The 27,844-nt window shown below is 43.2% G+C and overlaps 1 protein-coding gene across 3 annotated transcripts; it reads left to right on the plus strand.

The window, feature by feature from the left end:
- The first annotated feature begins 120 nt into the window (after positions 1-120).
- On the plus strand, positions 121-19,357 carry LOC116385442 (transmembrane protein 151A). Of its 3 annotated transcripts, none has more exons than XM_031850941.1 (6): positions 121-601; positions 9,178-9,516; positions 10,327-10,461; positions 10,825-10,964; positions 11,067-11,106; positions 11,828-19,357. In XM_031850941.1, the coding sequence occupies exons 1-6, from the start codon at positions 533-535 to the stop codon at positions 13,004-13,006; spliced, it is 1,902 nt and encodes a 633-aa protein (XP_031706801.1). In that variant the 5' UTR covers positions 121-532; the 3' UTR covers positions 13,007-19,357. The 3 variants fall into 3 exon arrangements, with proteins under 3 accessions (XP_031706801.1, XP_031706800.1, XP_031706802.1); XM_031850940.1 differs by having other exon boundaries at positions 124-601; positions 9,175-9,516; XM_031850942.1 differs by lacking the exon at positions 121-601 and adding an exon at positions 7,484-7,778.
- Positions 19,358-27,844: the final 8,487 nt, after the last annotated feature.

Consider the following 27,844-nt stretch of genomic DNA (forward strand, 5'->3'; position numbering starts at 1 on the left):
AACCTCGACGACTCTCGCGCAAACCTGATATCACGCGCGTCAGGTCCGCGCTCATTAGCGTCTTCCTCCGTTCGTGTAGCTGCAGCTTGGCCCCGGTTGGCTCCCCCCTGCGCTGTCGGTCACGCGCGCACACGTGCGCATACGCACACTCGCAGCTGAGCATCATTGAGAGGCAGCGGCAGCGAAAACGGTTCGGACGGGGAGGGCGACGAGGCTTTGACTTCGGATTGCTTAGTCACATTTTTACCGTGACCGGAGAGGAAGGATGGCGCGGGTGGACGGGAAACACTGAGCGGCTCGGCCGGAGAAGACGCTGGGGAAGAAAGCAGGAGGGGGGTTACCGTAAAAAAAACTGGATTAGATGATGCTCATTTGCTGCAGGCCCCGCCATCGTGAAATTGGTTACCGACTTGCGGCGGATGGGGTGACCGAGCTCGCTGCTCCGCCGGGGAGGTCCCAGCCTTCGGACGTTACCCGGGTGGGAGCTGCCTGTGCCCGGTTCTAAGGAAGGAAGGAGTGGCAAGAGGGGAAAATGCAGACGGAGGAGGAGACGGCCACCGCAGAAGAGCCCATTTTGGAGGAAGGGTCAGGACGAGAGCAGGTAAGGACATTTGTGTTTTTTTCTCCTCCTGGTTCCTTTTCTGCACAGTTGTTAATGCGTGGATACAAAGAGTCCACTTAGCTTAAAGTTGCGCATATTTTGCCCCTTCAAGAACCACCTTCTATCTATTTATTTATTTTTTACATCAGTGCTGGTCGTTCCCAAACAACCCGTGACTTATCCATCATTAATGTCCTACTCCAGGCAATGTCGACTCCTGCTCGTTCATTGACAAACGTGTATCTGCTGGTAACGTAAGGAGTCACGTTATATCCTCTGAAGTCCTTCATGCCTTGCACAAGAGCAAGGACACGGGACGGGACCTTGGCTGTGAATGGAGACCAGGCTGTGGTTTAGGTAAACAGAGGGGAGGGGAGTTCCAAAATCAAACCACATTGTTCTTTTGATAGTCTCTCCTGGGAGAGAAGGTTTAGTTTTTCTAGTAATGTAGAGTGTGTTCATTTAGCAGCTGACACTGAAATGCAGTAGAGGGTGACATCACAGTTTAGCCACACACACACACACACACACACACACACACACACACACACACAGACACTTTTCAGCCAAAATAACACTGACACAATGTGAATGGTGAGAACACAGAATAACAGCTCAGAGCAGTAAGCTCATTTTGTTTTCACCAGTGTTTACAGGGATTTCCTATTTATAATAGGATATACCCACTCAACAGTATGTGTTCCTGATATTATCCTATACCGACCACCTAAGCAGACATCGCTGTCTTTATACACATCTCCCCAACTTCGACTATACCATCTCCTACCTCCTTCCTTACACATGCAGGGAAGTGGCATCTTGTTCAAATTTTCCTGTTCACACATAGTGTGACGCCATGTATCTGTCTCCCTGTTTGAAACACCACCTTGCTTCCCCTCCACCCCGCTCACACACACGCTTCAGTACGTGACCTCTCTTACTCAGCAATTCACCACCTCCTCTACTACTACTCCAAGACGCAGCATCATTTATTCAAACACGTCATCTTTTATAATGAAAATAAAAAAGAGAAATTGACAAAACATTACGCCAAATAACCGTGGATAACTAAGGATGTGGGCAGGCTGTGTTCTCACCACCGTTCGAAGCTGCACTACTCAAGATGATGACGACCTATACCACCAGAGGAAGAGCAGAGTCGTGTATGCATGTGGTCTGATGGGATGAGAATGGCGCTATACTGCAAAGAGGGAAGTGACCAATATCTTGCGAGTGTTTCAATGCAGGTACCAGTGGCGATTGGCTGCAGGTACCTGTTCTGTTGGCTAGGAACCTGGTCACACCTTAACATCTTCTAAATGTGAGCTTTCAGGGCTGCAACTATTGTTTTCATTGTCGTATTATCAGACTATTTATCATTTCATTACAATTGCCTTGAGCCGCAAGAAGCAGCAAACCCTCACATTGGAAAATGCGGAGCCAGCGAATCGTTTTGTTCTGGCAGCCATTCATTCTGTTGATTGAATTGATTGTTTGACGATATTTTTAGCTCTAATGAGCTTTAAATATCTTGCTTGAGTGACCCCACGGGCTATGAAACTTTTCTGAAAATTTTCTTTAACAGACTCTTGCCACTAAGAGGAGTTTTTTTTTTTTTTTTTAAATCTTTACTTTTACTTTTTTTTAAATAACATATACGACTGGCCTACCCAGGAATGGCTAATAACACATACATAATTAAGCATTAACCAGTAGGTTACTGGTAATTTAAAGAGACTGGCACATAACATGTAGAGTTTAACTGATGCCTTTCACTTTATCCCACCATTCTCATCCCACCTCCATTTGCCTGTCATGGAGTATACGGCTTCATTTATACTGAAGCTAAGCTTCAGTATAGCAACACTTGAATGTTGCAATAAATGTGTCACTCTGCTTCACAGATGTTCTGAAATTGAAACTTAATCCACACCTGCTACTCGTAAATTAGCAGACTGCACTTTTGCTGCCGTGTCAAATGGATACATGAAAGTACCATCTGACATCAGTATGAGATATGGTTTATTTTCTTGTAATTCTTAAATTTAGCTCCTAATTTTAGCTCTTAAGATGCTCTTGGTTTTTATTTTGCATTGTTATCATACTGTTTATGATACATTGGCAAAACTATGGGCCTCATTCACCATTATCTTCTAAGCATTATCAAATATCAAATATCTAAATTCATTCTTCAGTTTGTTCTTGAGACAGATTCTAAGAAAAGTCAACGTCAGATTCATGACGTGTAATAAAGTCCCAATTTACAAGAAGTTGGAGCATCTTTAGCTTTTCTTGTGTCTGAATATTGTGTGTAAATATAAGTGATACTGTAGTGTTTATTTATTTATTTATAAAGACCATAATGCTTTGTAAAATACATTTAATATTACAAAAATATTATAAATGAGATAAAAAAAATATTGAAATTTTAATCCTATATTTTATAACTTTAGAAAAACGCAAGAATTCATATGCACAAGCATTTCAAATATTCAGCTTTTACCTTTTTAAGCACAAATCACAAACTAGAAAGCTAGAGTAACTGCCAAAATGCATTTTAAGAATATATTTCTTCTGAGAACAGTTGGTGAATGAGACCCAACGACAGTTTGGAAAATACTGATCAACCTGATGAACAGCAGAGTAGGAGATACTTCTGTTCACTTTGGCATCTACGGTGAAGTTACTGGCATGAATTAAAGCTGACTGCTGCTTTCAATGATATTTCATTTAGGTGACGCACACCTTACATGCTGATAATTGATGCTGCTGGATAATCGGTCTCAATTGAACACACTCGAACAAATCATTTGTAATGGAGCACTAATGTTTTTAACACAGTGGGAGTATAATGACACACCGGTTTTAAGTGTTGTTGTAGCATAGGTAGCAGAATCCTGACTTTCTAAATTGCTCTCCAATCGTGTTGAAATGACGCATCATTTTTCACGGTGTTCTGCAGGCATCAACAGCACATTTCCCTGCCCTCACTTCCTTTCTTCATTTGCCACCCACATGCAAGTGTTTCTAATTATAGCTGCTCCAGTCACACCTAACCAGCTCAATCGGTATGAGCAGAGACACGGAGAGGGGGAGGATCAACGAGACACCTTAACACATTCAAAATGTTTCTGCACAGTGCGCACATGTAGAATTCTCAATGTCATTGTTCCGTGTATTAGAAAGCCGAGGTGCAACGGATCATAAAACTCACAGCTCGGATCATGGATCAGAGTCACGGATCGGATCACAGATCGGACCAGCACAAAAGAAAAAAGGAAGCAAGTCTAACTTTTAGAGATCCCTGATCACGTTTTTGTGCCGCCAATACTAATTATCCGATCATTGATGATCCATATTGGCAGATACGGATCCCTTTTGTTGTTTTATTATAGCAGCTGGTCTACAAGGCTGTAGATTGTTTGTCCAAAAAAAATCATTTCAACTGCTCTGAAGTCAGTTTAAACCATCAAATATTCTAAATGTTCTTTTTACCTTGTTATAATCATCTATAGTGGGGTTTTTTCCTTCATAAAAACACACAATTTAAATGATAAGCAAATACAATATTGTAATTTTATGGATTAAAACAAACCTTGCTATTAGTAGTTTTAATGATGTATTATAAGCTGCTTAGAGTTTAGGGTCATACTTCATCTCTGTTATCTATTTATGTTGTTGTGAAAACATCTCCTATGAACAACTGTATTTATTCAAGTTTCTCACTGACACTGCATTTGACGAAATTACATTTGAACACATCATGGTGCACTATAATTTACCTTCGCCCAATACTCATTTTCACTGAACAGAGCCTGAACGCATCATGATGTAACTGAACAGAACCTTCGTTCTCTTCATGTCAGTTTAAACACGGATTAGTTGTTTACAATGTAACATCATCAGGGATCGGCGACTAGAGATGCCGATGTCCTGATCGCATTTTTTTACTGAATATTGCCGGATAAAAAACTTTATTGCACATTGTGACGGTTTACGTTAAACTGAATGAGGGGGGATCCGTACGGATCACAGATGGACAATGGTCCCTTACACCACTATTAGATAGTGCTTATAGGTTGGTAGGATGGGTGGGAAGATCATCTTCACATAAGTAGTACTCTAGACAAAACGTAGCCTGAGCTATTTCTACTATTTAAGCATAATGTTGACTCCTAAGTCGAATTAAATAGTAAGAGATTTAAGTGCGATGTGTTCAAAGAGCAAGTAACCAAATATGTGCGGAGTTGTTCAGTTACAGCACCACATTACGGTGAATGCTACAAGACCAGATTATAGAACATTGATTGAATTCAGAGACATTTACTGGCCGAATTAATGACCGAGCTCTGTCAATTGCAGTTTCAGGAGAGGCAGCGAAGAACTACAGCATGCACAGGAGTCCAAGCAATGCTCTGAAATGCCTCTTTAAATACAACAGAGGTGTGCATGATTACATGTCCAAAAGAAATGCCAGCTATGTGAGCTCTCCTTCAAACGGCTGGCTCTAGTGACTGTGGATGCTAAGGAGTAGCATCCAGCCACAAATTTGTCAAATTCTGATGCGTTTTATGCAAATGCAGGCAAGTTATTAATGAAACATTCATGAAGAATTTGTCATGTAAATACCACCCTGTATAAACCCTCTTCAAAAGAGCTCGCAAGAAAGGGGCAGTGCAAACTTCAAGTACGACAAAAATGAAAGCCGACACCCTCCAGACGTGGCTGTATAGATTCCTTTTCATAATGATTTCAGGGAGTGAGCTTTCCCTTTGATCTCCTACAGCCTGACACAAGAGCTGAAGCTCAACGGAGGCAGCTGAAACACAAATTCATCATGACACAACCAAAAAAAAAAGCTGCAGAGTTTTGCACCGGGAGGGGCGTTGATTTCATTAGAAAGTACTTATTCAGCCCAAAGTGCAGCCCCCATCGATTGGTCACTACTGCGTGAGGGAGACACGAGCCAGGAACTGACACGAGCGGGTAACCTTGACAAGAGACTGTTTCTAATGGGATGCGGTTGTGATCCCCCTGTTGATGCTTCAAAACTCACTTAAAATGTGTCAAGACGGAGGCATTTTAGGGTTGTCCGTCTCAAGAACGCTAGAGGGAGTTTCTTCAAATTTGGCACAAACGTCCACTTGGACTCAAGATTGGACTAATTCGATTTTAGTGATTAAAAGTCAGGGTCACAGTCCCGTCACGTCTGTCCCTCCTTCGTGAAGGCGATATCTCAGGAACACCTGGAGCAAATCTCTTCAAATTTGTCCCAAACGTCCACCTGGACTTGAGGATGAACCGGTAAGATTTTGGTGGTCAAAGGTCACTGTGACCACACAAAACATGATGATAATGATGACGCGATGACATTTTGAACACACGTGGGTATCAACCGCTACTTGACTGGGTTGCGGAGGCATACAACCACCAGGCGCTGGCTCTAGTACTTCCTCACCCGTCGTGTGCTAATTGAGAATACTCGCACCACGTCATGACTAATCCACAGTAAATGCAGTTTCTTTGTCAGTTCCTTCATAGAAATTCTGCGCTCTCGTTATCATTTACATTCATTCAGTTGGAGCGGGCTGCCAATTTAGGGATTGCTGTTGCACTCGCTACTTAAAATTATGCCTTACATTAATATTGTCCCAGTGAGTCACACGAAGTGACGTGTACAGATGTTACATCTTTGCGGTTACTATGAATTGGAAGTCCCTCATACAAAACAGCTCAGTCTGCTGTTTACTGAACCATTTGATTATGATGTATGTGTGCATTGTTATTGGATGTGGAACTTGACCTTCTATTAGTTACTGTGCAATAATCAAAATGGCCCCTCTGGTCTCTCTCATCTAGCAAAAGTCTTCTTACTGTAAACTGCCGGCATCATTTAGAGTAGACGATGGACGGAGAGCTGACGTTTCCCCGTACACAACATTAAGGAATAACAGTTTACCCTGTACTTTCCTTTACTCTACTGTGCGTGGTGTCTCTATAGTGTATGTTCACTGACAGGAACATTTTAGTCAGGCCTGCTCTTTACCTGTGTGCGAGAGAGAGAGAGAGAGAACTGCTCGTATTGGCAAAGAGTGATTGGCATAAGTGCATCCAGGAATAATTTGACTCCTGTCTAAGGGGTTGCCTTCCCTATCGCTGGGCACGCACCAGCTGCAGAGACTCTTTTGTTATTGCAAGAAAATCTTCTCTTTTTTGGCAACATTTATTTTCACAAGGTAAGAGGAAAAGGAAAGAGAAGGATACATTTTGGCAGTGGAGTTCCTTGGAGAAAGGTGCAGTCTGTCACTGCTGCCTTCTCTTTAGTCTCTCACTTTGCCTCCATTCATACGTGAATTCAGGAAAAGTTCATGACCGCTTCTCCGTCTCTCTCACGCTTCCTCACGCACCCTCTCTCTGCACTACTCTTTCATCCCAATCAATCCACTTAGAGACAGACTTTCAGAGAGGATGTAACGGAGCAGACGCAAGGACGAAAGACGAGGAGACGGCGAGGTTGGGATTGGGGGAGTGGATGCTTAGGAGGTGGGAGGGAAGATTCGGGGAAGGAGAAACAAGATTACGTAAGGAAAGGAAGGAGGATGTGGAGATAAAAGGCAAACAGAAGGCAATGTTTTGGCAGTTGGATGTTTTTTGGGGGCGTTCGCAGAGTGGGGGCTCCCTTCACGCTGCCTTTTCCTACTTGCCCTTGACGTACAGTGGTAAAAAGAAAGAAAGTCGGTGTGTGTGTCGCAGCCAGCCGAATAAGCTAGTGGATAACAAATTACAGCTGCATTGGAGGAGTGAGAGATAAGGTGGGGGGGGGGGGGGGGTAGCTACGTGCTGACGGGACAGGCAGACTTGGCTGAGAGGAGGAGAGAGGACACTGGTGTCATCCCATCGTCTTTCTTTTTTTTGTCGTCTGCTTTGTTGCTCTTTTTCCTTGTCGCCTTCAGTGCGAGCCAGAGTATAACAGCATGGAGAGGACACATGCAAGTACAGACGCAAATAAACACGACCAAAAACGCATCTCTTTTTATGTTCGTATGATATGCGACATACATAACACACAAGCTTTCTTGTCTTTTGACATAAACCCCTCGATCTCTCTATCCGTCCCTCAGTCACGCACACAAACTGAAGCGGCATGTGTTACGCGGCCGATGTTGGACTGGAGTCGGTAAGCTGGAGAACAGTCTAGAAGTATCGCTCTCATCTAAATTATTCACACGCTCTCCGCTGGCTGCATTACAATGCCGAGCAACGGGGAAAGATTCCGCGTGCGCGGTTAGAGAGAAGAAGAGGGCCACATTAGACCGTCTATGTCTGTGTATCTAATGCATACGTGTATGTTTGAGTGCACTGTAATACGATGTCTTCACAGTGCAAATGAGGCTGTGTCAAAGTGTGCACTTAGAGAGAGGCATAGTGTGTGTGTGTGTGTGTGTGTGTGTGTGTGTGTGTGTGTGTGTGTGTAATATGCAGCACTTATCCTGTGATGGGTGAGGGTTAGTGTGATGCACTCCTTAGTTCAAGACCTCGGCTTACACGCTTGCTCTGAAGTACAACACTATTTACCAAACGGGAAGATTATGATGATTAAAAACTCACTGGGGGGGTCCCAACAGGTATACCAGATCTGTGTTGCCTCTATGACAAACTATCTATCACCCCCATAGCTGCACTCGTCTTCACCTGTCAGACATTATTAAAGGTCCACACCGTGAAGCATGCTGCATTATTTATTGTCGTCTTGATTTTCAACATGAGGAAGTAGAAATTTGTCACGTCTAGCGGCACAGCTCAGACTGGTTTTACCACGTTTGTGGCTTATTTTAGTGTTTCAAACAGCTTGCCACAGATGTTACACATCTCTTACAGCCCGAGGATATAATTAGTAAGGTGTGACTCTGAATTACATTTAGTCATGGAGCTTAAAACTAATTTTAAAGTAATAAATAGTAATTACCTGTACCCAAGTAACCCAACAAGTACCATTCAAATTGAGGCTAACCGGTAAATGTACAAACAGAGTACTTGCTGTTGCACTTGCATCATTTTAGAGACGCAGAATAAACAAGTCTACAGCCATGCGTGCGGCTCTGAAGTTGTACTTGGGCACAGTGATACTTTGAGCTTAATGTTAACATCTGCATCACAATGTTAAGCAGGTGTAATGTTTACCATCTTGGAGCGTGTCAGCATGCTGACATTTTTTAATAGGCACTAAATACAAAGCATAATTAGCCAAGTAGTAGGACAATGGGAATGTCATTAGTTTTGCAAGTGTTTCATATTAATTACTGGGCAAATTGATATTTTGACTTAGCTAGACCAAAGTCATCAGGATTCATCCTGTGAGGCACGTGATTGAACCAAATGTCACAGCAATCCATCCAGTATTTGTCAGGACATTTCACTAAAACCCAAAGGCTTGAGGGAAAGTCAGGGGACCAATTAAGTCATTAGGACCTTGAACAATCCATCCAGCGGTGTATATATTTATGAATGGCTTCCTCAGTGTGCGGTCAGTAGCATCTTAACACCTATTCTCTCCTCTCCGTCTGTTTCCTCAGCAGCGGCCGGTCCAGCAGTCTCTGGCGTCATCCCTGTGTCGGGAGTCCCATTGGAAGTGCCTCCTCCTGACCCTCCTCATGTACGGCTGCTTCGCCACGCTCGCCTGGTGCGCTCTCTGTCGCGTGCCCGTTCTCGGCTCCTCCTCCTCCGTGCCTCTCGGTGCCGACGACGACGCCACCTCCGCCGCCTACTACAACGACATCCTGCACCTGGAGAGCCCGTGCTCCAGCGGCTACGTCTACATCCCCCTGGCCTTCCTGGCAATGCTGTACGTGGTTTACCTGGTGGAGTGTTGGCACTGCTTCTCCAAGACGGCGATGTTGGCTCATGCTGAATTCCAGGTCCGTGTGAAAACCGGTTTTAGCAAGGGGGTGTAATATCTTGGGGAAAAGGCCTTAACCCAACACCCAACAGACTGTGGAGTCTACTGCTGCAATAGAAGTCTAGAAATGGGTCTCTGACCTTGAGCTAAACAGGAGAAATCTGTTTACTCATTGAAGCTTGTTCAGCATGATGGTGTCAGCAAAATGCTTTTAAATGTAAAGGTTAAATAAATATGATTACGGTGTATTAAATGTCTGCATAGACAGTTTTAATGCAGTTTAATCAGACATTTTAGCATTTCACAAATAGAGAGAACAGTTTTACTCTGTTTCCTACTTTCCTAAAATAACACTTGCCCGCTCATGTAGAAATGAGCTGACCTGGGGCGTCAGTCTATTCTAGCCTGCTGTGTCTGTTATCAGGAATGCCAGGATGCACATTGCTCCAAATGCACATTACTCTTTGTCTTTGCTATGTGCCGCTGCCAAAACCAAAATATTGTCCTACATTAGTCCAGACTGTCAGGGGCACATATGCGAAACAAACCTTGGCAGGGTCTGACTTGCACCAGATTGCAAGGACTTGACTATACTGTTATAATAATAATAATAATAATAATAGGAACTTAATTGTTCTGCTTGTATCACCATTGCAAGAACTGCTCAGGCAATGTTGCATCGTTATATTTTAGATTGTTAGTCCTCGTTTTTGACAGGTTTGTTTAGAAAGTCTTTACAAAAAATGGCCACAGCATACATGTTTTACAATCGGCAGAAAATCGAATTTAAGTTCATTTTTTTTAATCATTCCTTCATTCTTTGACACAGGAAGTGTACGAGCGTGTGCAGAGACTTCAGCAGGCCACACCCTGCATTTGGTGGAAGGCTATCAGCTATCACTACGTGAGGAGGACCAGACAGGTGACGAGATACCGCAACGGAGATGCATATACGACCACACAGGTGAGGGGAACTCTCCTCCACATACATCCTTCCACTTTCTGTCCTGTTTGCTCGTTTCTTTTCATGTTGCTCATAGTTGCACTGCAGAACATAAGTTCTCATTCCCTACATTTTTTAAAATATGCTATGCAAATCTTAATTTCTTCAAGTGAAATATTGCGGGGCCGTGTGCAAACAGCTGTGTGCAGCAAGACAAATACCATTCTATTAAGTAACCGTGCTTTATTGATGATGACACGTATATGACATGTCTTAAAAAGTTCAAATGTCTTCCCAATAACTTGATTCTTTCTTTCTCTAACATCCCATCTGTCCTCCTCTCCCGTTTCCCCTCCATCACACTCCCATCTATGCCCTCCTCAGGTCTACCATGAGCGGGTGAACACACACGCCTCCAGTTCAGAGTTCGACTACGCCCGCTATGGTGTCAAAGACGTATCAAAGGAGCTGCTGGACCTGCAGCGGCACCCTGCTGTTCGCCTCCGCTTCACCAAGTGTTTCAGGTTAGATGCCCACCACTGGTCAAAAGACATGGGGGCGGGGGTGGGGTAAACATGTTGGTAACAATTCTTTTTTTTTTTTTTTTTTTTTTTTGTGCTCTTTAGCTTCTCAAGTGCACGTGCAGAAGCTGCCTACCTCACCCAGGTAAGATATAATATAAGAAAATGACTATAAATAGTTAATTCTGTTCAATTTGATCAATTCAACTTTTTATCTATAAAATGTAAAAAAAAAAAAATTAGGACAGATGCCCAACCCAAGTTTCCAGATTACAAACTGTTATATTCTAATTGATCGTTTTCCCCATTTTTGAAACAATCAGTCCTTGATTTTTGGCAGAGATAGACAAAAGCAGGCTTCTTATTTTGAGCCAGCAACCACTGATTTTTTTTCCGTTTGAAATTACAACCGTCGCCGGAAGATTGAGCTGTAGATAGCCAGGTAATTAAAAAACATTAGTCCCATGGGTTTGTTGAAAACGTTGTGTCCAGCAGGTGACTTTTTAAAGTTACTGTAAGGAACTTTTAACTGGTTATGAAACAGTCTCAATTTAGTACTGAAACATGACCTACATAAGTACTTTAATGTTTACAGCCTATTATTTTTTGGAGAACTCAAAAACCTTGATGGCAGGCAATAGGTTAGCCTCCTCCCCAGCTGATGATTCATTTCGAAGGCATGGAATTGAAGAAACAGCATTGTTCTCTCTTACCAGGTCTGGCAAATCCGTTAATAAAAGCACATGAACAGTAACCCCACAAACTACTTTAGTTAGTTAAAGATGTGCTCCTTGACTTTGGAAGACCCGCTCTATCAATTGTTCCGTTTCTAATTGATTTACACATTCTCTTTCTGTTATTCCAAGCGAGCGCGCTTCTTCGGGGAGAACGAGGGGCTTGACGACTACATGGAGGCCAGGGAGGGCATGCACCTGAAGAACGTGGACTTCCGCGAACACATCCTGGCGTTCCCAGATCCCGCTCACCAGCCCTGGTTTTCTCGGCACAGGGTGTTCTGGCTGGCTTCTGCTTTCCTCCTGTCGTGGCCGCTGCGGGTCGTGTCAGAATACCGCATAGCGTATGTACACTACCATGTGGAGAAGCTGTTCGGGGAGGACGAGGATGGTGGAGGAGGGCTAGGTCGAGGGGGAAGGGAGGATGGGGTTGGGACTGAGAATGGAATCCACCCTGGGATTGGTCTAAATGGGACGAGTTACAGAGCCATCTCTCGGGTCAACACGGTGGACATGACAGAATTGGAGTGGCACATTCGCTGTAACCAACAGATGGTCCCGAGCTACTCTGAAGCCCTCCTTATGGACTTGGACATGAATGGGGGGACAAACCCCACCGCCTCGACGCCCATCTCTGGGCCAGCAAGCTCTACCCCCAGCCAGGGGACCAACCCACTTCCTCTTGCTCTGCCTGTTGTGTTCAACTCGGCTTACCTCCTCCAGAGCTGCCCCCGATGCCGGAGGACCACGTCGAGTTCCAGTCTTCCCTCCAGGCTAAGGGCCCCCATGGGAACCACAGCCCTCCTGAACGCTACCGTGGCAGGCATCAGGGCAGCAGGGCAGGGAGGCGGGGCTATCGGGGGCAGGTTGGTGCTCAGTCGGAGTGGATTCTCTCTCGGGAGACTTGGAGGAGGGCGCCAGAACAACCTGTTTCATTCAAGAAGCATGGGAGGGGGGCTGGGAGGAAGTAGGGAAGATGGAGGAGGGGGAGGTAGTGGAGGAGGAGGTGGAGGATTTCTTGGTTTAGGTTCAAGACAGGACAACGAGGAGACAAGAGGAGTGCTTGAGGGAGAAGGGGATGACGACGAGGAAGAGGAGCAGCAGCAGGAGGAGGAGGTGAGGAGAAGGGAACAGGTAAGAGGGAGCAGAGAGGGGGATGAAGAAACAGACCAAGACAGTGGAGGGGGTGGCGAGGTGAGAGAGGGCGACGGGGGAGGGAGGGAGCGTCCTCCATCCTACCAGGACGCGTTCTTCTTTCCCGTCCTCATCATACACGGAGAGGAGAGCTGCCACGCCGGAGATGACATGTGACGAGCCGCAAAGCAAACATGAAGAGCACGAAGGTCTGGGCAGAGGATTGAGGGAGATGAAAGAAGACAAAGAAAAGGATGGATCACAGAGGAAGCGGATGAGAGAAAATGAGATACGATGGAAATGAGTGATGAATGAGATGAGAACAGAATGAGGTTGAAAGAAAAGCGTTTGTTGACGGCATACCAACCACAGAAAGATGAACGCATAAAAAAAAAGAAAGCATAGGAGGTAAGAACAGCTGTGTGACGGACAGGATTACTAAGGAAAGTTTAGTGGTGGTGATGGATGGACGTATGGTAGTCCAAAGGGAAAAGAGGGCAGGAGTGCATAATGTAAAAAAACACATTGATAATACGGGTCTGAGAATGTGAGCGAAGTCAAGAAAATCCTTGTAATTGTAGACTTTGGTACACAGAGACTGAGAGAGAGAGGGCGCCGATCGGATGCTTTGGAGGAACGGAAAGACTGAAAACACGGGAATGTCTATTTCCAGATATATCTATGCAAGAGCAGGAGTGGGAGGAGTAACAAGTCTAAAGATAGCAGATTGGAGAGCAGTGGAGATGTTCCAAACCAGCTGAGTGGTAGTGGGTATTTTTTTTCAAAAGAAACAGAGGTGGAGGAATGGCAAAAAAAGATTGTATTTTGAATGCTCGAAGCTTTGGTTTTGATAAAAATCCAAATACATAGAGGAAGACAAATCATACGGATTATTAAATAGATGAAAGGAGAATTCCTAGATTGGATTTCAAGAAACCGATCAGATCACAAAGGATTACAAAATGCAATGTAGAAAAGTAAAGCGAGAGAAACAAAGACATGCTTTTGGCAAGGTAAAGACAAATAAAAGGAGGAAAATCCCCAAATATTGGAGCACAGAAACAACAGACAAAGAGAAGAAGTAGAATACAAAACTGCCCATGACGGACCAGATTACACTAAATCTTGTCTTCCATCTGACGGAGAATTCATGCCGAAAACAAAACCGAGATCAACTCAAGAGGAGCAGCAATAAAAAAGACAACCCCCCCCCTCCCTCAGCAATCCTGACCTTATATCTCATCAGGGAATCAAAAAAACATTCCAATAGTTTCCCAACGTAACTTTTTTTTCAGACGGGTCCCAATGAGGTGTTTCTCAGGGCTTTGAAGAGTTCCGATACAACTGCTCACAGCGTTCGGCCGGCAACCATAACCGTAAAACAGAAAAAGCATATTCATTGATTTCCTTCCTCCTCTTCATGCTGCCTTCCTCCTCACTTCACCATTAGCTTCCGCACCACTCTCTGTCCATTACTGATATGGAGTTGACAGAAAAAACCCCGTAAGATGAAGGGCTTCCTCTCCTTCTCAGGCTCCTCTTTTCCCGATGCTCCCGTCTGCTCTCCTCCCTCCATTTTGTCACCTCCTCTGTTCTTCTCCTCCCTCTCTCACTTGTCTCTGCACTGAAAACCACAAGACACAGAGGTGTAACTCTGCTTTTTTAAAAGCACTACTATTTAGACGCAACATCTTTTTTTTTTTTTTTTTTTGCAATTAGCACATTTTGTGTTATGAGTTAGAGGGCGTTGTACCGAAATAGATTCACCGCATCCGTCATTAACTTCTTCCTCCTCCATTCTCTCTGCCATCTTCTCTCATCCGCTCCTCCCTCTCCTCCTTTTAAAGTGGTGGTTATGTGATACACCTCTCTCTCTGCTCCTCGGACCAGTTTTCATCTCCGCTCACTCCACATAGCTCATCTCCTCTAGACGTGAGGTTTCTCCTCCAGGATCACATTTTATACGTCTGATATTTCCCACGTTACTTCTATGACCTCTCGCTGTGTTTGTGTACTGTATTTATTTACCCGATGCACATAGGAGCAAAAGATGGAGACAGGATTGGCCTTGTAAAGATTTGGAAAGGTTGCCAACACAAAGTGAGAGTCAAATGTTTAGCTGATTTCCTCCAGTTATGCCTGTGTAGTTGCGCTCTAGTTTTAAACATTTGTACCCAAAGATAGGCTTGCACAATACGAAGAAAAAAAAACAGAATAACCAGTAAACCTCCTCCCTCCAATATCAATATACTATATATCATAATACTGTATGTGTTTAGGCATGAAAAACCACCTCGTTATTTCATTTATGTCCATAATATGGGACTGCATGGGAAGGCAAGCTAGGCTCTGGCATCCTCCTAATAAAGAAAAGCAAGACACAAGAAGAAATCAGACTTTAGATTGCTTTGTGCGGATGATCCCAACGATCGGCCCTGTGGTAGAATACGTCTGGCCGTGATTGTGCCATGCTGCTGCCTCCTCCTCTTGAAGAAATAAGTACCGGTGCTCTCTGAAACATCACCTCGCCATTTTAAATGCGTAAAAGTTAGCCGGCGTAGAGAAGCATGTAACTTTAATAACAGCTGTTGTGCAGGAGCTGTGTAGCAAATATGCAGTGCCAAAAAAAAAGAAGCGGTGATCCACGATCAATTGACACAGATTTAGATAATTTCGACACATGTAGACAAGAGTCCACAGGGAATACCTCTGCAGGATCAGTCCAGGGAGAGACAATTTGCTTAGACATCGGTGCATATATTTTACAAAGCACACTTAACCTGCTACAGTAGCACGAAGCAGTTACAGTAGTTAGCGGATCTTTTCCTAACCTTTCCTGCACAGCGCCCTCCACTTCAGCCACATGTTGGAATGTTGGAAGGGGTCTCTTCCCCCTCGTGTCTGCTTCACCTCGGACACGATACTGAAAAGCACACTTACTGAATGAGGTCGGGGTAGAAATCGCCTATGTGAGGAGATTCCTGGAAAAATAGAGCAATAGAAATGATGAGGAGATCCACATGTTGATGAAACGTACACACACAGATATGGATAACGTGACGGGCAACATCCGACCCGGATTCAGCAGAGACGGCAGGATAAAGTAGAGCATGAGTGCTGACCTGGTTTGGTGGACGGGACACTCACACACACACACACTCACACACACCGATTCTGGATCACGGATCTTCGCTATCTTTGGGGGACAAGCTGAAGTGGGCACGAGCTAACGAATGGACGGAATAATTAATGGTAGAACAGCTGACGGAGAAGATGAACAGCAACAAGGACAAGTGTTTCTATGCGACTGGAGAAGTGGAACATGACTTGCTTAAAACAGCCGACGAAAAGGAAGAAAATGTGAGATTTAAATGACAATTATTTTTACAGCTATTTAATCGTTATCTCGGACTTGTGGATCAAATCGTCTACATTAATGTCCCTTCACAAAAAGAAGCACTAAAACGCACTGACAACACTTCTGGGTTCATTTGATTGTGTTGCTTTCACACATTGTCAACCACCGTTTGTTCTCTGTATGTTTTGGTCTGCCACTTTGAATTTGAAATCACATGTAGTGAGCTCCAATTTCAAATCTGATTGCTTTTACATTTCTGTCCAAATAGAAATAGAAATTCAGTCTGTTATTTGCTACTTTTATATCATCTGCATACTTGACTTTGTAAGCTTCAGAGATTTCTCACGTCGTAGCTCTTTATTTTTATTTTAGTTTTTTTTCATTTTTGTAAAACAATGCTCTTGGCTTCCCAATGAGCTTTGATCAGCGAGCCTCCGGTTCTGAGTTGCGTAGGGCGCTTGGACCCAATTTTACTCGCTTGCAAGTCTGGTGTATGTATTTATTTCGACACAGACGAGCGTGTTTCACTCATATGTGATGTCACTGGATAATTATAACTGTGTTTTATTATCTCAGTGTGTCAAAAGTGTGTCCTCAGCCGCTTCAGCTGTGCCAAGAGAACTTTTGTGCCCATGATGTCTTACACAAACACACACACACTCATGCGCGCTTGCATGCTTATTCACAGCAGTAAAGCAGCCATTATAACAGCTTATTTTAGACTAGACATATACTCATAGTAGCCCCTAACATCCAGAGTCTTAACACAAACATGCACACACACACACACACGCACTGTAAGCATGGAGCTGTCCTGCTATGTTGCCTTTGTGTCCGACGCTGCCAACTTTTCTGCTCAGGATTTCAGTTTATGCTGCATTCCTGTGTCAACACAAGCTGTCTCACACACACAACATCCATCATGCCAAAGCAAAATAATAATAAAGCCTGAGCGTACACACATGCACGTAGACAGTAGCAGCTGGGACAGGTTAGTCCACACATTTACACAAGGTGACAAAAGGGGGTGGGTTTACTGAGGAGCAAAAACACAAGGTCGGCAGAATGCACAGGTGCAGCTCGCGTAAATCCACCCAGAATGTGTCTTCTACGTTGTGGCGTGGCTAAACCTTGCAGGCTGGTGTTTTTGTCCACTCGGTTGCGACAAAGCCTTACGGATCGTGACAGCGCAGAGCTGTGTGTGGTGCTGGATTTAGAGGGCAAACTTAACAGTGAATCAAACAGGGGTAGAAAGCAGCTGCAGTCCTCCTCTCTGTGGGGTTTAGCACGTTCCACATCTGCACTGGTCACTGATGGTTTAACGTCATCTGTTCTTTGGCAGCCGATAACAAAAAGCGCCCTCCTATGACATCACTGATGGAGGTAACAAACCCAAAAGTGTAAACCCCCCCCCCCCCCCCAGAGAGCAGTGCAGGTCTATGTGATTGTGCATTTATCGTCACTGATCAATATTGTCTTTTCTTTGTCAATGTGACTGAATGTTTCTGCAAAGCAATGTTGCCGATGTCCCTGCTTTGTGACTGGACTTTGTAGATGTTCGCTAAGCAGCTTTCTGAACTTTATAACCACGAGCACCGGGAGCTTCAGGCGTTAAAATGACAGCACTGTTAGAGAAAAGGCGATTTGCATTTTGTGACTGAGCTTCCATTTTCCCTGCAGAACTCATTACCTGGCTGCGTTGCCCTATATGACACGGACCACAGCGGACGGTGTTTGGTTCGCGATCAATATTCGCTATTATGAAAAAGGAGCCCACATGCAGCTTTCTTTGATTTCAGTGGGCACATATAGTTCTGCTCTCGTTTCCCACCTTTTCATCAACATCATCACCTGACTATCTTATAATAATGCTTATAGCAATTACGACCGATGTATTGTTGTCAATACTGTTACTGTTTCTCTTGTGGTCATGGGATGAGTCGAGCAGTCGTACCGAGTTTGTCACCACTGTACAAATAACATGTTTAGTGTTGGTTTGACGTGAAATCACATGAATTCCAGTGGCATTTTCCAGTTTTGATTTTCAGAAGCACTTGACTGAATCTAATGTGGATACTACGAACTATCAGGTAACAAATAGATCCATGGACTGTGTGTAACTCACAGTTATTGTAATTGACCAAATGCAGAATTCAGGTTGTTCTTTTGACTTCTGACCTCAGACACTTTAATGTGAATATTTGTGTGCATTGACGAGTCTTCCTCAGAACTGAAAACAGCAGCCGGGATCACAGTCCGGTATCAGCCGCGGGCACGTTAAGTGCTGCGCTTTTATACATAATGAAACGTAGCAGTTTTCCATTGTGCAACACTTGTGTTGTAGCTATACTGAGCCTCGTATCTGTGTGATACATGCATCGCCGCCCTTTTGTTTCTGCACTGGAATCACAAGCAGCTGTGTGCTGTCACATAATCCTTGATATATGACTGTATGTGTCAGTAGGAACTCTTCTGAGTCTAAGGCAATACATTAATAACAGTATAATTAGCCTTCTGATATGCAGTGTCTGGGTCAGCACTAATTCTATGATCGGGGTCAAGTTATTTTCTTTGCTTTAATTTGTGCCGTGTCACCTGACTGTTGAGTATCTCCATTGGACAGCAAAACCATCAAAAGCGGCATAGATGGTAAAAACCGTGAGCCCTATAGGTCGCTCAGTTCCGGTGATGATCACGTCACGCGACATTTCCCGGATGCTCATTCTCTTTCCCGCTAAATATCTAAATGCTGCTGGATTACCTGTGAGCTGTCAAAACAAACGAGCTGTCACCACAATTGTAGTTATGTACATGCAGCCTCTTGTGGAGTTCCAAACAATAATGTCACATACAACGCGTTATTGTCTTTACGCACAGTCGCGTGGAAAGCCAGGAATGGGCTTTTCCGTTCAAGCACCGTCGAGCAAAAAATGTCTAAGCTAATTAATATGTAACTGATAACGAGATTGTCAATATCACACCGGATTATAGCTGTTGTCACTGGCCTATTTAAGAGAGTGTAATTATTTCATTTTGAGCGGATGATGACAGTGAAGGTAATGGAGCTGGTGGCAATAACACTGTTAACTGATGCGGTCCTGGCGATGATGATGATGGCAATTAATTAACATGGAAGATACAAATAAAGTCAATCTGCTTGGTATACCAGGGTTTGGTGTTGTGGGATTTCTTTTAACGCATTGTCTACGATTTTGAAGATATGTTTATACAGTACATACAGAATATTCTTCAATAATTCTTACAATAGATATTCTTGTTTTGTCAAAATGATGGTTAACCATTCCATGTGTGATGTATTTGTTGCTTGCTGAAGCAGATGGTTTGCTAATATTTGTTTTAGAAAACAGAATATTAATTGCAGAACAGATCTGCTGTGTGACCCTGCCGTGTGTATTCATGGCAGATGCACTAGACAGCTACTGCAGGCTTATCGATGACAGTTTGGTGTGCGTAAATAATATCATGTGAGATCAAAATAAAAGCAGGGATGGGAAACGGTACCAACAAGCACCGATTCATTAAATAAATCATGATCACGAGTTCACTCGGTACCATTTCAGCCCTGTAAACTGTGACTTGGGACTAAAAGCATATCTTGTAGAGTTTAGTAACTTACAGTGACCTTCACACACAAATCACATCTTGGATGTAATTTGTAATGTCACTTAAAAGATTTATATTTCTCTATAAAATGTACGACTTATTTAGCCGTCATTCACATCTTAGTTCTTGTCATATCACATTGCAACAATAAACACTATAAAGCTGCAGCATGGGAAATGATAGGATCCAGGATTTTTTTGGCGCTTGACTTGATAGGTTTGATAATAAATGATTATTAGGTGCTGAAGCTGCTTGCTCAGCCTTTCTCAGTCTAGTGGGTTCATCTGCTGCATAATAAATAATCTGCAAAGCTGTTATATGTGTGCTACTGATGTGCCTGCAGCCCAGTAGTGTGCCATCAGCGTGTCCTTGCGTTTGTAGTTTTGGGTGTCTGATATATTATCAGTCATCAATCTCAGATTATACTACTGCACATACAATATTCATAAAGCTTATTATATTGTCTGTGCCATTCCCAGGCTGTGATATATAGGCTATTGTTCATGTATCTGCAGCTGTTGTTTTTCTCGCACTTTTGATCATGTTAAACTGATTTGAGTAGCGTTGTGTCTTCGATTTGTTTGCCCCCTTTTATCGTCTTTGTAGAATTGTGCACGCTGCTTTAGAACAGCAAGTCAGGAGGGAGAGGAGTTCAAAGCACCATCTGTTTACCCCTAACACTGTACATCTGAGCTCTTCCTGCTTAGCATTTGTCATCTGATTTGTATTCTATAGGTAGCGACAACAAAGTAGTTCCAACAAAAGCGTATGTAAACTCAGTTCTGTGCAGAGTCAGACGGTAGAAGATGTTTCCTCATCCCATGGGACGATCTATAGAAATAATCAAACAATAAAGCCGCTCTGCGTCGTGTCTATTGAAGTCAAGAGGTGAGTCCTAGAGCAGTACTCATCAGACATGACTTGTTTCAGAAATCAATCTGCTGCTTCATGTATAGAGAGGTCTGTTGCAGGGACAGTCATCGCATCCGACGTCACAGTGCAGGCTCGTATGTTAGACACTAGAGGGCAGCAGAGCCTGTGCATCGCTGCTTGTTTCTGTATGAGGTGATTTTAAAGTCCCCACTACGTCATAAAAAAACCCCAAAGTGTTTTGCTATTTGTTGCTCGACTTGGATGTTGGGCCGTCACTGTGCAGGATAATGCATGTGCATACATTGGAGGTCTGTTTTTCACATTTTTTGACGAAAGGGGGGGAAGAGTTTTTCTGCACCAGCGAGCCAATTGTGACATCACCAACTTCACGCAGTTTGCAAACTTGAAACTTCCTCATCACATCCACTAAAACGAGGCTTTTCACTTCAAAACATCTCGCGTTTAAACGTTTGGAATGAAACACATTTGCATATTCAGAGACTGGAGTTTTTCAAAGAGGCGAAAGGATTAGATGCGCTTTTTAGAATGTGTAAGTAGTTCATTGAATTGTGTGTTGTGGATCAGTCAAACATCAAATGAATATCAAAGATCAGATACATTATGATTCAAAGCAAGGCTTGTATCTGTCTTAATGTCTGGAGTTGTAGTTTTATACTATAAAGCATTTAATTATGTTCAAGTAATGAAATATGAGATTTCCTGATAGATCATAATTGGGTTGATGTGTTTTCGGGCCTCAGTTGGACCAGCAGCTTAAATGAGTTTATGAATGCCTTTTGGTTGCTGTTGGTACCAGTCTTCTATGCCTGTGACTTATCTGCAGATGAATCATATTTTATACTGTTTATGTGGCATTCATTCATGAACTAATTTGAGAGAATCTCTCATTCCAATTCAGTGAATTTAGCTTATGTCCACCTTGCTTACTGCCTGGTTCAAAGTAAAAGCAGCAGTGAAACTTTTCTTTTATATCAAGCTGTGACGTTCAATCTGTGTAATTAAATACAAGTCACACAAACTTTGAAGCGAGGAAATCATTGGAAACACATTCTACAGTGTCTCTGGCAAGCTAGCATGCCCAGCAGGGATATTCTGACCAAAAATAATTTGAAAGGCAACTATTAAAATAAGTATGAAGTTGTTTATTTGATCAGAATAATACCATAGCAGCCTCCCTGCACGATTGGCTACAACAGAGGCAGATCTATCTTCCTGCCATCCAACATGGCAGCAGCACAAACAACCATCCACACCCTCTCTTATCTGCGTTGGCTCTGATGTCAGAGTCTGTTTTTCACCGCTATCAGCTGCCGGTGTTGACGGTCAACCCGGCGCTTGATGTTCCTCCACAGATCGGGCTTTGTTGCCTCTGTCTCGCTGAGCTCCTGGCTACACCTGCGGCCCGTTTACCCTGCTTCTTCTCCTGGACTGTGGGGGAGACACCTGAGGAAACCTGTTTACTGTTGGAAACAGGTGGAGGTAAAGCGTTCTGGAGGGGATGGGATGTGGAAACACAGCACATGTGGGGGAAAAAAGGCATGCTTTTCAGGCACAATTCAACTGATTAATCCTAATTTGCTGTCCCCTCTTGTAAAACGTTACATGACATTTACATTGTAATAAGCATTTGAAGGTCTAGTTCTGGTTTACTGTAGAAACATGACAGCCGGCTCTGTGAAGATGCTGCTCCATATGTAGATATAAACGGCTCGTTTTAAGGTCAGAAAAAACACAATTAATATTTTTCGGTTATTATACACTTATTAATATTATATTTAATTTCTGCCAATAGATTCCCCTGAATTGTTCACACTGTTCCTTTGTGTGACATTTCTAGTTCTCATAATAAGCATCATGAGCAGGACTCGGCTCACAGGATAAACTTTGCATGATGGTCTAACGTTTTTACCAGCTTGGACTCCTTTGACCACTTGATGGCACAGTTGTTCCACAGCTCTAAACAAAACCCTTCAGACTCAGTTGAAATCAAACCTTAGACAAAAACAAGAAAATCACTGGAGTTCCACTTAAAGGCTATGGCTCTTGATTTCTCAGAAACACCCAAAAGACAAAACGGATTAGTAGACATTTGGAAAAGTTGATTTGAGTAAAGCTCACTTATAATTGGTAAAATTAAGCCCGATTTAACAGGCATGGGTCCATAACAGTACTCAGTAAATGGGGGGGCAAAATCTCACCTACAGTATCCTCTGTGAATAGTGTAATTTCTATATTTACATATATATAAATATATATATATAATTTATAGCGCAGAGTCTGAAAAAAATGAATTAATTGCATTAAATCTCTTGGTGGTGAATGTTCAGCAGAGCATTTGGGGAATGTTCTTCAATTTCCAGAGGCGGACTTTCAACTTTGGTGAAAAAAAAAATTAAAAAGTATAATTGACACAAATGTGTCCTGAATTTAATGCAATGTTGAAAAGACAGTCAAAGTGATTTTCAGACAGATTCAGCTTTGTTGCATGGATACGTTTCTCCTATTACTTTTGCTCTGAACTTTCAATCAAATGAATTCAAAGCATTAGGGTAGCAGTGGAATTGGTCTGGAGTCAAAGAACAGCAGTCGATTCCTGAAAGAGGAGCGAAATGGGGGGAGGCAATGGAGGGGAAAAGGGGGTTGGATGTAGAATTGTACTTTTAGCTTCACAAACACACAGACAGACTGGCGGCAGCAGCAGCAGGCTGTGGAGTCTCTTGCTGAGTGGGGCTGAAGTCAGTGGAGCGAAGGATGAGGTGGAAGGACTGAGCAGGGAAGGAGTGAAAAAGTGAGGAATCCATAACAAATCTGAAATGGCATAAGTGGACATGCTTTGGCTCGCCACGAAAGAACACACTGATCTCTCCCTCCTTTTTATCCCGTCCGTCTGTTACTATATTTTACTCCTCTAGTTTGCTTACAAGTTTGTTTGCTTTCTTGAACCCCAATCTTGCTTCACCTCTTTTTTTCCTTTCCTTTCCTTTCATTCCTTAACATTTTTTTCCCCTTTATAGAATCGCCATCGAATAGAAGTTTGCATGGAGCCGTACAAGCATTCATGCATTTATCGTCATCCTCAAGCTTGGTAGTGGTACTACCCCCCCACTCCCCTCCAATTCTCTCCTCTCCCCCTCCCTCCTCTTTCCGTTCCTCCCGCAAGCCCCCATTGGTCTACCTCTCCTCTCTGTCTAATAATAGCCATAATGTGTTATGAGTATGCGGTCTGTCTGGCTTGCAGCAGCTCTGCACTCCCCTCTCCATCCCTCCCTCCTTCTCTTTCTCTCTCCCCCCATTTTCACTCCCACAGCTGGTATGCTGACTTTCTCGCCTCCCCTCCATCTCCTGCCTCTCACATTTCTCCTTCCCTTTGTCTTTTTTTTACATGTGTTGGTTTCATCGCACCCCCTTTCCCTTTAGTCCCCCCCCCCCATTCCTTCACTCGCTTACCCCCCTCTTCCTCTCTCGCTTCCGAACGTAGCATGGACATTGTGTGAACATATGTCTTCCTCCTCACCCCTCCCACTCTTTGGCGTCTTTTACCTCTTTCACTCTTTCATCCCGATACTTCTTCTCCTGCCTGCGTGGGCTGGCTCTTTTAGCTGTGCGAGTATGTGGTCCTCAACTCCCCACCGAACCTCTATCCATCTATTTTCTCTCTGTTGTTCAGTCTCTATCACACACACACCATCCCTCCCTGTGCACCCCCCATCGCCTCCCTTTCTTTTGTGGTTTTCTGCAGGAGTGTGTACTATGCAGGCTGTCTATCTTTCCTCTCGTTCTTGCCGTCTCTCTCTCTTTCTCGCTCTCGGAGCTTTGCAAGCCTGTCTCATTATATTTCTGCATGTGTTGTATGTGTGTCCATGCATGTATTTGCTGATGTGTGCATTCTTTTTTGGAAGTGTGTGTGTGTGCGTGTGTGCACATTTACCTTGCCTTAACTTGCCTGCCTGGTTTTTGTGTTTCCAAAATGTTAATGTCATTGCACCACTCAACACTGAGAAGTACACATACATATACACAGTAGGTATTAAACCAAAAGCCAGGAGAGGAAATGTCTTCTTTTTGTTCCTTTTACCTATAATCAGCTATACACACACACACACACACACACACACACACACACACACACACACACACACACACACACACACACACACAGATGAAAGCATTTTCTGGGTAAATTCTCAGTGTTACTGTGTGAACCTCATTACTGCACCGAGATATAATATGAAAGAACAGAGCACACTCACAAAGGGAAGGGAGGAGGGATGTCTTCCTTTTCACACAGTTAGACAGGCATGCAGACAGACAAATGGGCTCTCAGACAGACACAGACGTGCTGTGACAAATATGACAGTCTGGACCCCCCCCCCAAAAGAAAACCCAGTAAGACAGAAAAATGAAGCCATGTGAACCAGTCTCAGTTCTTAAGACCATAACATTGTTTTTGTAGACTTGTTTGGTAAACTGTGAGCAGCATAAATGAGGCTGGGGCCTGCCACTCATCCATAGCTGATGAAATTAGTCTTAACTAAATGCATTTTTTTTAATGATATTTGTGAGAACATGCCATTACCTCGTGACATTTTGGAGATGCAGACCAAACACCAAATATCAGAGCATTTATTCAGATGAAACTGAGCTCCAAATAACCTTTCAAATTAGTGAAATTAGGAGTTGCCAAATTTGCACAATAAACCATGGAGGCTGTTAAAATTGTTTGACAGACAAAGTCATCTTTAATTAACCCCGAACGCGAACCTGTCTTACAATTTATGATGATTAAGGAGAAGCACAATTAAGGTGACCTTGTAATATTTAATCTCACTTTAGTTCAATGCCATGAATATACACAAATTTTAGCTCAGGATCTATTATCCTATTCCCAATTATGAAACTCGAATTTATATTGAAAAGTTATGAAGAACTCAATTAACTCTGACTTTAAGCACACTTTGTAGTACGGCTTATTTTGCGCATAGACTGTGTTGAAGTGGAAAAATAGAGCGCGAGGCGCGTGACATACCTTCCCTTCTGGAACTTATATCCAACGCACCTTTTGTGAGTGGGCGCGGTTTATTCAAATCGTCACAGCGTCTTGTCGCAGCTGCACGGTGTTCACGGTAATCACCTGCCCCCCTCTGCCATTGCTTCACCCCAGCAGGTAAGAACTGCTTATGCTAACATGCAAATCATAACTGGACGTTTTGGCTCTGTTTCAAAGGGTGCTGGCGGTTTTATTGGTGTCTTGCTTTTGTGCAAACTTTGCGCTCCTTTTTTTTTGGCTCTTACGCCACAGCCAAGTGTATTTGCATAGCTATGGGTTCTTGCAGCGGCAATATTACCTTTGGGTGCTGTTAGGAATGTGTGACGGGACGCATTGGGGATCAATGCACTGTTGAAATATGTTAGGCCTTTGTGTAATGTTGTGTGTTGGACTTTGTGCCATGGCGCATTGTTACTCTGTTATTATTTGGGTGGTTTGTTCAGGCTTCATATTGTCCCAGAATATTGGCTGCAGGGGGGACAACATGTCGAGCATAGCCCATGTCCCTGTAATATTGGCTTAATGGGGGAACTCGAAGGCTTTTTTTCACATACAATAGTGATATTCAATATTTCTGCACATGACCTCATATTAAGCCAAACATTACAGAATACCTCAGTTTGAACCAATGCGGTACGTCTCTGCTTAGCTCTGGTTGTCTGCTTCATGCTGATCCTGCCATATATGTTTAACGCCACTTATTGTCCAAAACCATATCCAATGTGTTGATGGTTGTCTGTTTTCTGTGTGTTTTTATAAAGGCATCTTCTGCTGCAGGATTTTAATTTATCACTTTGAGTGTGTAAACCAAACGCGTCTCATCTCTGCCTTGTTGTATCAAGTGGATTATTTTCACTCGCCCAAGCAATGCTGTGCTAACCTTGTTGTGTCCTTGAGAGGAGTGATGGGTCCAGAGTGAGCATGAGTGACTAAATTAGTTATAAATTCTGAGTGTTTTCTGCATGACCTAGCTTTGACCCGGTTAAGGCAGTCAACTTGTGCGCCCTGCTACATGCATTTATGATGTATGCTGTAGTAACGTGCATACTTGTGTTCTCGCAGGGAGTGTTGAGGTCAGAGTATAGACTGCGCCCCCCCCCCCCACACACACACACACACCCACACCTTTCTGTCGTTGTGCATGAATGGACATGATGTAAGATGTTTTGTTATTATAATGTTAGCAGTGCACTCGGTAAGAATGATCGCTATGTTTACTTGATCCTTGTTCCGCATGACATTGTGTTGTTGTTTGGTTGTCATTAATTAGTTGATTAGCACAGTGTGCTAGTGAGACAAAGTTAACTAATGATATAGAGTTAAATTCATTCCTATAAGGCATCGTCTAGTTATACATTCTGAGTGTTTTCTGCATGACCTGCTTTGACCCGGTTAAGGCAGTCCTTTGCCGGTAAGTTGCAGCGTTCAATCAGTTTGTGTCTGTTTGGAACCGGCAGATAACTGGCCAGGCGATGGGCTGTGAACAGTGATTGTATTTTGGTATTCTAGAGAGACAGACAGTCACAGACATAAGTAATGTCGAAGTCATTCAGCACTAAAGACATAGCTGCTAAGAAAAGGAAGGCCCTATCTTGTTATCATGCAAATGCACTCAAACAAGATAACTGTTTGGTTGAGTGGTACTGCGTGTCCATTTACAGCGTATCAATATTTTAGCAGCAGCAAAGGCCGTAACCTCCCACTTACTGAGCTTATTTAAAAAAAAATAAATAAATAAATGAATTGAAATGTGTATGTGTGTATGTGTATGTATGTATGTGTGTATGTATGTATGTGTGTATGTGTGTATGTATGTGTATGTATGTGTATATGTGTATATGTATGTATATATGTGTGTGTGTATGTGTATGTATGTGTATATGTGTGTATGTGTATATGTGTGTATGTATGTGTATATGTGTGTATGTGTGTATGTATGTGTATGTATGTGTATATGTGTGTGTGTACATGTGTGTGTATGTATGTGTACATGTGTGTGTATGTATGTGTACATGTGTGTGTATGTATGTATATATATGTGTATGTATGTATATGTATGTATATATATGTATATGTATGTATATATATGTAT

This window comes from Anarrhichthys ocellatus, unplaced genomic scaffold (genome assembly GCF_004355925.1).
Source record: "Anarrhichthys ocellatus isolate YVR2014 unplaced genomic scaffold, GSC_Weel_1.0 scaffold11, whole genome shotgun sequence".
In the NCBI taxonomy this organism is placed as follows: Eukaryota; Metazoa; Chordata; class Actinopteri; order Perciformes; family Anarhichadidae; genus Anarrhichthys; species Anarrhichthys ocellatus.